The sequence below is a fragment of the Canis aureus genome, chromosome 35 (assembly GCF_053574225.1).
Source record: "Canis aureus isolate CA01 chromosome 35, VMU_Caureus_v.1.0, whole genome shotgun sequence".
Lineage (NCBI taxonomy): Eukaryota > Metazoa > Chordata > Mammalia > Carnivora > Canidae > Canis > Canis aureus.
The window spans coordinates 17184216-17197352 of record NC_135645.1 but is presented as its reverse complement, the minus strand read 5'-3'; the positions used below and the strand labels follow the sequence as shown (position 1 = coordinate 17197352).

General features: G+C 41.1%; 1 protein-coding gene across 3 annotated transcripts in view; it reads right to left on the bottom strand.

Moving 5' to 3' along the window:
* The window catches only part of MORC1 (MORC family CW-type zinc finger 1), a 184230-nt gene that overhangs the window by 37769 nt on the left and 133324 nt on the right, over positions 1–13137 (bottom strand). For all 3 annotated transcript variants that reach the window (XR_013372621.1, XR_013372620.1, XM_077884615.1), the window contains exons 19-21: positions 12111–12177; positions 9800–9866; positions 6509–6655 (exon numbers count right to left, since the gene is read on the bottom strand). Coding sequence is in view for 1 of the 3 variants with exons in the window: in XM_077884615.1 (XP_077740741.1) it covers positions 6509–6655; positions 9800–9866; positions 12111–12177 (281 nt within the window). In the remaining 2 variants the exon portion in view is untranslated. The remainder of the gene's footprint in view (positions 1–6508; positions 6656–9799; positions 9867–12110; positions 12178–13137) is intronic.

Below are 13137 nucleotides of genomic sequence, written 5' to 3'. Positions count from 1 at the left end.
TTGTCCTCAACCTACGCAATCTCTACATCAGAACTGACGCCAAACATCATCTAGAGTCTAAGTAATTTCTCACACATACCTACTATTATTTCTAAAGATAGATACCATTTTAAAATACAACTTTATGTAAAAGTTTTACAGCTTTTGCCATGTTGTATTTTCTCAAAACACTCAGGCTCAATAATCCTCCAGATACTCGCTGAACCCCACTATGACATAGCTTTTACCCAGGGACCCCTGCCAGAGCTTGGCATCGTGCCCCCATGCTAGGAACCCATACATTCTTAGTACTCGGCATTCAGTAGTGGGGAATGCAGGCAGGGAAGCAAGCTTTTCCAGGACAGGGTGGTAAGTGCTGGGATGAGAATGGGATACAGTGCCACGGTCACTGCGATGAGGGGCCCTCACTGTCACGGGGAGCCCCAGAGGAGGAGGAGTTGTTAGCCAACTGTGGGGTAGGAAGGCGGGGGCATGGGAAGCAAGTATGACAGGCCACTGCACTACATGTTGGGGACAAATTTATTTTTCAAAGATTTTATTTATTTCCTTGAGAAAGAGAACACAAGCAGAGGGATCAGGAGAGAGAGAAGGGGCTCCCCCCACCCCAGTGAGCAGAGAGCCCAAGACCCCGTGATCATGACCTGAGCTGAAGGCAGACACTTAAGCGACTGAGCCACCCAGATGCCCCGGGGACAAGTATTTTCTGGCAACACAGAGCCTCCCAGTCACATTCCACCACTCTTTAGAAAGTGCTAGAAATGTGCTGAGGGCTACTATATGCTTCATAGACGTAACTTCACGTAATCTTTATGGAACAACTTTGATTGAGGAAACATTCTTACTTTGAGCCTCTCTGGTTTCCTGATTACTAAGGACCCACCCCCCATGGGCCCTAGCAGGTCCCCTGCACTCTCCTGTCTCCCCCTCCAGGGCCTCCGGTTTCTGCCTTTCACTCTCTCCTCCCCAGAGCTGCTGCTAAGTAGCTTTTCCCTCGGGGATTCTGTCCCATAAGACACCAAGTCAGAGGAAAAATTATACAGCTCCTGTGGTCTCCAAGCATAAACACACAGACTTCTTCGTTTTCCTGAAAGGTGAATTCAGAAAAACTTAGGTGCTGTCAGAAAACGGTGAAGACCCCAAACATCGCAGAAGCAGGGTGCGAGTGTAGTTAAGAACTCTTAGAAAATTCCTTCATTTATTGCCTTGAGTCCCTTTCTTCAGGGGTATTCCTTGCTGACACCTTCTTTTGTTCCTGAGAGTGGATCAAACCTCTCTTCACTCACAAACTTTAGGTTCCCCTTAGGACACAGTGATCCTCTAATCCGTGAAAGGGGGGCTTCCAGGAGGTGGGCCAGGAGGCGCTCAGCACAAAGCTGCAGGGATGAAGTGGCATCCGTTCACCAGTATCCACAGAACCAGGTGGATACTGTGCACCTGGGGGGACTCATGAATCAAGTGCTGCCTTTTCAACAGGCCTCTTGGCCCGTAGGAACAGCCCTCCTTCCCATGGAGCATCTACTCACAGTTCTACCCTCAGGCTTGACAAGAAAATCAAGGAAAATGTCTCGGCTTAACACTTTCTTCTCAAGCATTTAAGAAGGAAATATCCTAAAGATCTTCCAGAGCTATTACTTGCATCCAGGACCCTAGGAGGTCCTTCCTTGGCTATGAGGCCCATCCCGGCTGAATTCCTATAAAATCCACATCCAAATCTGCAAATTTGATCTGGAAGTTTTTACAGAGATCAGCCGGGTGAGCTACAACCCTGCGTAGCACTGCTTGCATCCGTGGTGGCCAAGCTTGGAAACGCTGCAGCTAAGGGTCATTTCCTTTGCACTCCATGGTCCTATTCCCTACTCAACGGAGTGGTTTTTGCTTATGAAAAATCTCTTACTTGCATTAATACAGCTTCATTGTCTCTAGACATGAGCAGGGAAACACGGAAATACCTAGTCATCCAGCTGCTCTTTTTAAAAAGTAACCAAGTTAATAAGCATAGTCCTGGGTGGCTCAGTAGGTTAAGGATCTGCCCTCAGCTCAAGTCATGGTCTCAGAGTCCTGGGATCGAGCCCTGCATTCAGCTCCCTGCTCGGAGGGGAGTCTGCTTCTTCCTCTGCCTCCCCTCTCTGCTCATGCCCTCTCCCCATGCCCTCTCCCTCTCACTCTCAAATAAATACAAAAAAAAAATCTTTAAAATAAAATAAGCTTGGTCTTGGCTAAGAAAAAGAATAAGCCTCTTACTCAAGGTAGATTGAAACTCTCTTCTCCAACCCAGTGAAAGAGAAAGATGAGGATGAATTGAAATGGCAAAGCTTCATTTCCCCAAACCAGGATATCAGATCACGTTTTTTGACAGACCTCAACTGCTAGTGTATTTACTTTTGTGGGCTTTTCTCTTGCTTCAGTAACTGGCAGCAACCTGTACCAAGGGATTTCCTTTTTATTTTTATTTTTTTATTTTTATTTATTTTTTAAAGATTTTATGAGAGAGAGAGAGAGAGAAAGAGAGGAGAGAGAGAGAGAGGAGAGAGAGAGAGAGAGAGAGAGAGGCAGAGGAGAAGCAGGCTCCATGCAGGGAGCCCCATGTGGGACTCGATCCCAGGACTCCAGGATCACTCCCTGGGCTTAAGGCGGTGCTAAACCGCTGAGGCACTCAGGGATCCCCTGGGGACTTCTTTTTTTAAAACTTATTTTTGATGCTTTTAAAACTGAAGCTAACACAAAGCATGTTTGGGCTTTTGCAGAGTTGAAATAAATGAAGTCTGCCCTATTATCAAGTTTATATATACACAATAAACTGAAACAAGGGGTTATAGGGCTAGCAGTTAACAGCAAGGACTATGAGACTGCCAGGATGCAAATTCCAGCTCTATCACCCAAGAGTTATATAATGCTGGGCAGATCACTCAACCTCTACAAACCTCACTTTTCTCATCTGTAAAATGGGGATAATAAAGGTCTATTTATAGGGCTGTTGAAAAGTTTAAAAGTTAGTTAACACATGGAAAGCCCTTAAGACAGTGCCTGGTACACAGAAAGTACATAATAAATATGTATTATTATGATGATTAATATTGAGAGTAACCTGAGATTGAATACTACTCCAATATTAGGATCATCTGATACAGCTTAACAGTCTGGATCCTAGTTTAGTTCTGCTACCTCTGACTTAACACACCCCATAATCTGAAAATATTTTAATATCCAGCAATACCATTCACTGCATTTAACATTAATCCATCTCAGCTTTATTAGAAGTATTCTTTGAGGGGCCCCTGGGTAGCTCAGTCAGTTAAGTGCCCGACTCTTGATCTCAGCTTAGGTCTTGATCTCAGGGTCATGAGTTCAAGCCCTACATTGGGCTCTATGCTGGGCATGGAGGCTACTAAAAAGAAAAGAAAATTATTTTTTGAATACCAAGTATTATATGCTAGACAAATATGGAAAATCCAATCTGTTTTCAAATATGTTAACTATATTTGGGGGTTAAATAAACTAATACACAAAACAAAAGTAATGTAAGTCAGAAAACGCTAAACTGAGCGTAATCAGGTAATGAAAATGAACAATGAAAATGATTATTTTTATTAATTTATTTCATTAACATGAAATAAACAGAAGTGTCTGGACTCCACTTTGGCTGTGTGGAAAGGGATAAGGATGATGGCACGTCCAAAGTGAACCAAGTGGAGGGAAAGGGCTCTAACGATTCTCTTCATCATGTGACAAGCAAGGCAAACCTAGTGAACAAGCATCAGTGAACAACACACAGTACCTTCCACATTCTGCACAGCCAGCTGTGATCCTCACACCTTGAGAATGTGAGGTCTAGTTAGCACAATGAATAACACGTGGACCAGACACAGAATAGCGCAGTGCAGGGGGTAAACATAACAAAGAAGACAAGAAATCTGTTTTCATCCGTGAAATGTGAGAAAACATACTACATGCTGCTCAAGGCAAAAGAGAAGATTGATGAATGAGGAGCCCATTTTATTCCAGTTAAACTTTGTGTTCTGTACAATTCTTTTCCCACTTAATATTTTTGTAAAACAATCACCACAAAAAAAAATTCAAGCTGGTCCTGAAAAGAGCTGATTTATTAATATGTTTGGCTTTCAGAGCGTTCAGCTGATAATTGTACAGTGATTTCAAGCAGCAAAGATTCCACATGTTCATTAGGGAGATGGTATCCAGGAAACTTTAATTTCCTAGTGATGCCTAATTATAGAAGTGAACATACTTTAAAGTCCTAGCACTCTCAATCACATTATCTCCTTTTTGATCACATGTAACATTAAAATTAATAATAATGATACACTTAAATGCAGAACAAAAATGAGCCAAGGGAAAAATAAGGAAAATGATGATACACAGAGGCATAACCCAACTCTGCTGCAACGCAAACAGACGGGTCTCTACAGATCTCAGTGTGGACAGCCCCAAAGGGTGTGTGTGTGTTATAAGTTGTGTACGAACATATATACATACACACATACACACTAAGGTATATAGACGTGTATATATATAGACACTTCTGTATGTATATGCATGTGTCTATACACCTGTGTCTGTGTGTATACGCAGTGGTTAAGAGCATGAGACTATATATCAGGGAGCCTAGGCTTAAGCCCAGCCCTGTCCTAGTAGTTGTGTAATTATGACTTTGAGTGTGTTAGTTTCTCTAAGCTTCTGTTTCCTCATCCATTTCAAAAAATAATACCAACTCCATAAGTTTGTGGGAGAAAGGAGCTGATAACACAAACAAGATACTTGGGTGAGCCTAAAATACAATAACAGCTCAAAAGTATAGCTATTCTTATCAAGAAGCAAAATTCCAATCATGTGGTCAGATCCATGCATCTTTTGTAATATGTACCCATTTATTGATATATACAGGCACATTCATAGATACAATTTATTGCATAGTCGTAGTGCTCAACTGACATGCCTGAACCTTGGAACCAGTAAGGAACAAATCAGGATTCACATTTGGCTACCCAACTTCAAAACTGAAGAGCTTACATATTAATTCTGGGCAAATACTGACAGAACTGGCTAGAGAATCCCATTCTTGAATGACTACACTATATCCATGACAATATGAGACTGACATCCATCCAGATCATTGGGTGGCAAGTGGTCTTTTTCAACCCCATAATATCTGTACAACACTGAGGTCTGGCCTGTTTCCATCCCATTCCCAGGCTAGTGGAAGCCTGCCAATTCAGACATCAGTGCAGATTTAGTGGTCAAAACTTCAGTGTTCAGAAATGTAGCCCTCTGGTTCCATTTCTTGGTCAACAACTTGTCTCTGGAACCCTAGTATCATTAGTGAAGATGTGCCCTGATGCGAAGTCCAAGAAGATCTACCTACGTATCACCAAGAGTGCCTCTTCCTTTCTGCTGGGGCAGGGTAGATGCTAGGAGAGTGTTTCTAAAGGACAGGTGGGGCATCGTTGCGCCTGAATGTTGCCACAGAAGTTTCCAGAAAGCCCAGGACAACTGCAGAATTGAGCTCAAGTCTTACAGTGCTTTGCAGTCTACTATCACACACAAGATCAAAGCCTGAGTAGAAGTTGCAGCTCCCTATATATATGCTCCACCTCTACATTTCTCTTTGCCAACTTTCTAATTCCAGCCTTTGCCAACTCTCTTCTTCAGGAAGTTTTTGTAATCACTCATGGATCAGAGGTCAAAGAAACTGTCCTAATGGAAAATACGATCTAGTTAGGGCACATGGTGTTGTCTCCTTGGTTGAAAGCCTCTTACTTTACAACACAGGCCACTCACAGTCTGTGAACCCTAATCAAACCAACTGGCTCTGCTAATTTAGTGGTGTTACTGCTCCTGCACCTTCCCTCTCCAGAGGTTACTAATTTAAGAGCACTCTTCTCTATTCTAACTTCTTTGGCTTGATTATAAAGCCTCCTATCATCAGCCCCTATTTGGAAAAATTCTGAATCCTGGACTGTATCCCATCTCTGTCTCCATCCTTTAGGAATTAAGATCCAGACATCTAAATTCCTCATTTGCCATGTCCACAAATATTAACATTCTACACTGAACCAAAAAGTAAAACTCAATTTCCCTTAATAAGTTTAGTGTCTAAAGCTCCAAAGGGAGACTTTTCAGAAGGCCACACAAATCTTAGGAGGGTCTTTGTCAGGCAAAAACCAAATAAATAAAAAATAAAAGAGAAAGGAAGGGAGGGAGGGAGGGAAGAAGAAATTCAGTAAAAATTCTTTGTAACATCCAGGAGATAACTAACATCTATCCCACTGCCAGACCACATGACAACAGGCAGTTAGTGACTACAGTTCTATTTAAAAAGACATTTAACCCATGGTGTATCTGCATCAGTACAGGTAGGAGACAAGTTATAAAGTCATCCTATTGAATCTTCTTGAAGACTTTACTACTCAATAGGGGGAAAAAAAGATTAGGAGTCGTCACTGCTTAGAAAGTTCAACAAAGCATATAGAAGTATGGTAGCAAATATCTTTACCTTAATTTAGACGACAGTTTTCTTACTGTTTCCTTGATAGATGTGCCTTGGGAAGACTTTGTCAGTACAGAAGCGACGTTACGACCACCACTCACAGAAAAGCTGGTGTTGCATCCAGAACCTGAACTTGAATCTTCCATCAGTGCACTGTGCAAAAACAAGCTGAGACTTATAATTTCAAAGCCGGAATCATATAAGATACTAATAAATTCAGAGACATTAAAATACAACAAATGAGAGTGAGGCCATATACGTCATGCTAAAAACTTTCATTTAGGTAGTTATAAAAAATCAATTCTCAACTAGAAAAATTACTATTCATTCCTGACAAATTTTGTTTCAAGGTTTTTGTGTAGCCACAATTAAACAGAATTGGTGGTAATGTATTCTCAACAACAGTAGTCACATACCATTTGTCTCATTTGTTGAAAGAGGCTTTTGAATTAAAGTTCTGTTTTAGCCTGGGGGAAGGTACATACAGAACTAAAACAAAAAGGGGCAAAGTCAGGTGAAAGCACTTAGGTAAGATCTGGAGGAAGAGGAGTGTTCCAGGTGATGTGTAATGATCCTGGGTAGTAATGAGGCAGGACTACTGGTACAGTGAAAAGGCAGGGCTGCTGGAGTAGAGAAGAAAGGGATGGGAGGATAAGGGGGCAGGGGTAAGAGGGGATGGGGGGGTGGGAGGAGGTGGGGGGAGGGCTGGCACCCATGGCCACAGGACATGAACTGGAGCTTATTCTAAGCGGAGCAGACATTACCACTAGAGGGTTTCTGACATGGAAGCAAGGTTATCTATTATGTTTTAAAAGGAAAACTGGCTGCAGCATAGAGAATAATTCACAGTGAGAATGCTCAGAAAGTGTAGCATGTTAATGAGACCCCAAGCTTTCAGTATTGTGGGAACAGAAAAAAGTTCAAGAGGGCTGGGGGACATGCAATTTGGGAGGCCAAGCTGCATGGGAAGGTAGGGGTGAGATCATGTAGGGATCTGTTTGTCAAATAAGGAGGAGATTTTTGTCATCTTTTCATGCTAGTGTTAAAGCTCTAGAGAGTTTTATATGTTTATACTGTATGAGTCATTTAAAAATTGGACAAAAGCTTGTATCAAATGGAATGTGTTTCTACCGTCAACACGTTTTTGGCATTGATTCTACTAACTTCAGCTGAATTTTATTTAAGGTTAAGAACATTATAACTAATGCTTGTCTCTTCAAGAATTATTTATACAATATTTGAAGCCTATTAACTATAACTTTCTTTATGCTAAAATTTTATTAAAGTAATCCTCTAAAAAATTCTTTTAACATTTTTTTGGGATGCTGAAAAGTTATGCCGGCACTGGGGGGTAAAAGGAAAAATGTACTACACCTGAACCTGTTTCTCTTCCTGCCAAATAATAATAGTGCCCACCACAGAGAATGTGCTGAGGATTAGCCAAGACATACAAAGAATTCAGCCCAATGCCTATGCTTAGTAAGTGCTCAGTAAATAGCACCTAATTATTACTGTTATTATGATCATCTTTATCATCACTACCATTATTAGTGAATTTGATAAGAATCTTCCACGAAGACTTTTAATTGGACCACAGTTCTAACACTCATGTTGTAGATGTAACTCAAAGATGATTAAAAAAAAACAAACACACACAATCTCATAAAAACCTAAGAGTAACATATAATACATACACACACACACACACATAATGTGTTTTACTTTGGGGGTGAATTTGAAATTTTAACTCAAACTTTAATAAATAACTCTAGGTTAAACCATTGTCCATAAAGTGGCCTAGCAATGGAATGGGGGGAGGGGAAACGGCATCATTGATTCAATCAACAAATACATCAACTTGGAGTCAGCTGCTATTCTGAACACTAATGACACAGAGATGAGAGCAAGAGAGCCCTGCTCTTGTGGAGTGAATTAGCTCCCAGTGAAAAATACAGAAAGAGCACGCTAGAATGTAAAATATTAAAAGAAATAGTTGAGTCAATAAGATACTTTAGCATAGTAACAAATGCTCTGAACAAAACCATGCAGGATGCTAAGATCTGATAGGGTGCCTCGTCAGGAGTGGGACAGGCAATTTTGGATGGAGTGCCGTGGGAAGACTTCTCAGACACTTGAAGTTATGAAGAAGAAAAGATACTGCCCCCATCCTTATGGGAAGACAGACATTCAAATGGACAATCCCACTGGACTGGATGATGGTGTTGCAAACCATTGTATGTCAGAATATAGCTGGTATTTAACAGATAATTATGGAGGTTGAGGGATGACTGATTTGATCACTGCAACAGTGGCTCTCTGAAACCCTTGAGCTTGCCAGCAAGACTTGGGGGCCCCAGAGGGGAGAACACCTGAACCAGACCTTGAAGGAAAGAGTTACAACTGGTGTCCAGCTTGCAGAGGGCAAAGGAAGCAGTGTGGAAAGAGTGATGGAAGTGTGATAAAACAGGGCTTAAAGCAATTCCGAAACTGAGAAGCAGAGTGGGGGCTATAGGAAGGGCCAAGAGTGAAGGGGACCGACATCATGCTAAGGGATAGTTTATAACTTATCTTGCAAGTGATAGGGCCACAAAAGGCTTCTGGGTAGAACAGGGAAGTGGGGGGATGTGAGGATCAGAGGGGCTCCTCTGTCAGCAGGTAGAGAGAATAAAGATGTTTTTATCTGGCACTTCGTTCTATACTCCAATGCAAAAAGAGCCCAGGATTTAGATCCAGGGACACTGGGTCTAAATGCCTGGAAAGCACCTTTGACAAGTTTGTCTGAGTGAGGGTAAGGGTTTGCTTCCTTGAAAATGTTCCTATTTTCTTGGGCATCCAAAATATTCAGCTGATTTTATGTTAAAAATGACAAAAGTCTCAGGTCAAGAAAATTCCAGAAACGCAATGATTATCATAATTATATTTACATATAACAGATAATGAGCCACACAAAAAAACCAGGTTCCTGATTGTATATTCACACCTTATATATGTGACATTTTCAGTTCTTTGACTGCATTACAGTAATTTAAATTAGCTGCTCGCGGTGAGTAGGAAGTTAAGCCTGTTCCACTTCATTATCCCCAAATCCTCACAAAAGAAAATAAAAAGGATTGGGGAAAAGGTAAGAAACCTAGCCGTATTCTATTCTTTCTTGTCTCCTTTGTAATTTTGGTTCTGTTCTTAATTGCCTTTGCTTGTTGCTATTATTTTCTTTCTTCTTGTATTTAAACATTGATAATTACTTTGCAACAGTATAATTGCACTCACTTGGAATATGTATAATTGCGGTACACTCACCTTTCCCGGTTAGGTAATGAAGAGTTTCTCTTTATTTCTGGATTATCACTGCACAGCTCCTGCTTTTCTTCAAAAGACCGATAAAATGAAGACAATCACATTTTGATAATCACACAATAAAGTGAACTGAAAGAAGTGTCGGCAGTTTATTAACTACTTATAATTTGGCTTTTTATTCCAAACATCTCCTGATTAAGGATATTGAACCGATATGTTTTTTTTTCTTAAAGATTTATTTATCCATGAGACAGAGAGAGAGAGACAGAGACAGAGAGAGAGAGGCAGAGACATAGGCAGAGGGAGAAAGAGGCTCCTCACAGGGAGCCCGACGTGGGACTCAATCCCAAATCCCAGGATCATGCCCTGAGCTGAAGGCAGATGCTCAACACTGAGCCACCCAAGCGTCCCTGCACCAATATGTTCTTAATGTGACTTATATTAACCTTTTAATAAAGTGTAGATGGTGTATATAATAATCCAAGAGCCTTTGTAATTTATTTTTTCTAAGTTCTTATTCATGATGCTTATTACTCGTGACGGGTGTGCACGGGTGACTGCTTGAGGCCGTCGGGATTCCCTTTCCTCACCAGCCTCTGCCCAGACAACCTCCCATCTTCTCCCTAGAATCCCACTCTATTCCATTTTAGGTTCAGGTTCAAGAACATCCTAACAGATGCCAACCCCAAACATATCTCTAGTAGAGAGTTTAATTATAAAGCAGGAAGAGATCTGGAGTCATCTAGTCGACCTTCTCATTGAGGCGACTTCAGAATTGTATGTTCAAGAGAGTGATTCATTTGCAATTCATAGAGGAGCAGAAATGTTTTGAATCCTTGGACTGGCTTTAAAAGTATGGTAGAGTCAGTAGACTAATACGTCAATGTGTCTTTCTTCCATCCATCTCTAGAATTCATTGTGGTAACTGTCCAAATATCTTACTCCACCAGGTAAACCCTTGTCAACAAGTGTAGGACCATTAAAGGCCAAATGGAGCAGTAGAGCAACAAAGGAAGCTGTAGATAGTGCGGGAATGGCTGAGGATCTACCTGACTCCTTAAGTAAATACAAAAGAGAAAACACAGAAAGAGGTTTCCTAAGCATACTGTAGGCACCACTGGTTTTACTCACTGGCTTGAATAAAAAGTGATTTTTTTTTTAGCCCAAGAGCCAACTAATCTATAATTATGGTTATTTGAAATTATTTCACAATTTTTTCATTCCAAACCCAGGATGAATATTTGAAATTAAATATTAATTTTAGGATCAAAATTGTATTAACAATTTTTCCATTACAATTTAGAAATCTAACAGGCACATACTTGAAATCATGTTAATAGTTTGAAGCTTCTACAAAAGACTGGCTTTAAGATTAAGAGAGCCTTACAAAAGAAATCCTGATTGTGGAATTGCAAATTATCCTAAAAGAAAAAAAGTGCAATTTCTGAGGGATCTTACTAATGGGTTCAATATAAAGATGTGTGTGAATGACTGATTAGGTTACCTGAGCAACAAAGTATGAAGGAAGAGAGAGCTTAGGACCAACAGTGAACACAGAATGATGCCATGGACCGATACAGGGACTGGGAATGAGGAAGCCAAAATGAGCTGAGGCTTGCTAAAGAGGCTAAGAAAGAAAGGCTTTAAAACTTATTTCAGAATAACAGGGGACCATGGAAATGATGGGCTTGCTGCTCCGGTCCAGTGGTATAACAGACAGAACTTTCCTAAGTCCAGTTTGCTCCCAGCTTCTCTATCCAGGGCAATTGGTTTTGGATTGAATAGTATAAGATGGCAACTCTAAGTTTCAAAAAGGTCAAGTCTCTCAACTGAGACAAAGGATGTCCAAAGGGCACAAAGGAACTAATGAAGATGTTGGCTGAACTAGTCTCAGGGGAATCATTGAAAGCAGGAAGAGGACTAAATAATTAAAGATAGAGGACTGTCATTATAATTTTCAAAATACTGTCTGAAAATTAAAGAGCTCATATCAAAACACTGCAAATGTCTAAACAGAGTTCAATGCAGAGAGTGGCACACGTCTACCTCTGGGAACGTCAGGCCATGTGGCAGTGCCGGGGGGACTCTCCTTAGGAAGTGAACATCTCTTGTGACCTCTGAAACACATGAGATTGGCGGCTCACCCTCCACCCACCCCTCTTCCCACTTTTGGAACGACACATTTTAACTTTTAAAAATCCAAAATGCTGCCTAACTTCCAATCTGTATCCCATATCAGATATGCCACCTAAATCACATTGAAAACAACTCAAACATTACAGCTAACATAGGTAAACTGAAATTTTTTTTTTACCTCTTTTCATAAGAGAAACTTCCTTTTTTTGTTTCAATGAAACATCAGCATCACTTTTACCTAAAACCTGAAAAACAAGCCATTTACTTAAAGCTGCACAAAAATATAGGATGTATCAAAGGGTACAAAATGACCTTGAGTGTCTATGCCCATATTAGAGAGAGAGACCAGAAGTACAGTTTATACACGTCATGAAAAGAGATAATCATGCACATGGTAGAAAATTATATTGGCGTGCATCTCAAGGATGGTTACATCACAATTGTCATTTATTTACTTCTACAGATTTCCTTATTGGGATTTTTATACTTCCATCAATATTTGTGCAGATATTTTTTTTTTTTAAATCCATACCGTATGTGGATGTAACAATGACTCCAACAAATGAGCCAAGTATTTGGTTCGCCAGGAGCAACCATGGGGCCTCTGCTGTTTTGAGGAGGCTTATCACACTCGTGGTTGATTCAGAACAGCCACAGAGCAGGAGCTCAACATCAGTGCAGTTGGTGCAATGAAAACCTTGGGGAGGCTGGGGCCTGAGGCCCCAAAGCATTATGGGGAAGAAGACAGGGATTGGAATGAGGCATGCACCTGGGCATTGAGAAAGGGATGCCTTGTCTTTTGATAAAATTCCAAGAAATCTGCCTAAGAGGGGTTACAGAGCCTTAATGTGTTGAATGCAGGAGCCAGGAGGGTTGGTGGCACCTGAGGGTGTGTGTGTGTGTGTGTGTGTGTGATGGTGTGATGTCTGGGGTGCGTGGGAGGCACTGGGCGTTGGGAGAGCTGGGGGTGGGACGTGCCATCCAGAAGCCAGGTGGGCCACTGCTTTGGGAAGCCTGAAGACCCATTTTGCAAGGCTCACACAAAACAAACCTACCTTCTGGAAATGTAGTCTTTACATCAGAGAAAGCAAGAGTTAGTTTATGCCCTCAAGGAAAACGGCCCTAGAATGTTCCCTTTGTGTAGTCTGTAAATCTGTGAGGAGCTGGGGGAACAGGCAGCAAAAGCTGAAAATGGAGAAGGCCGG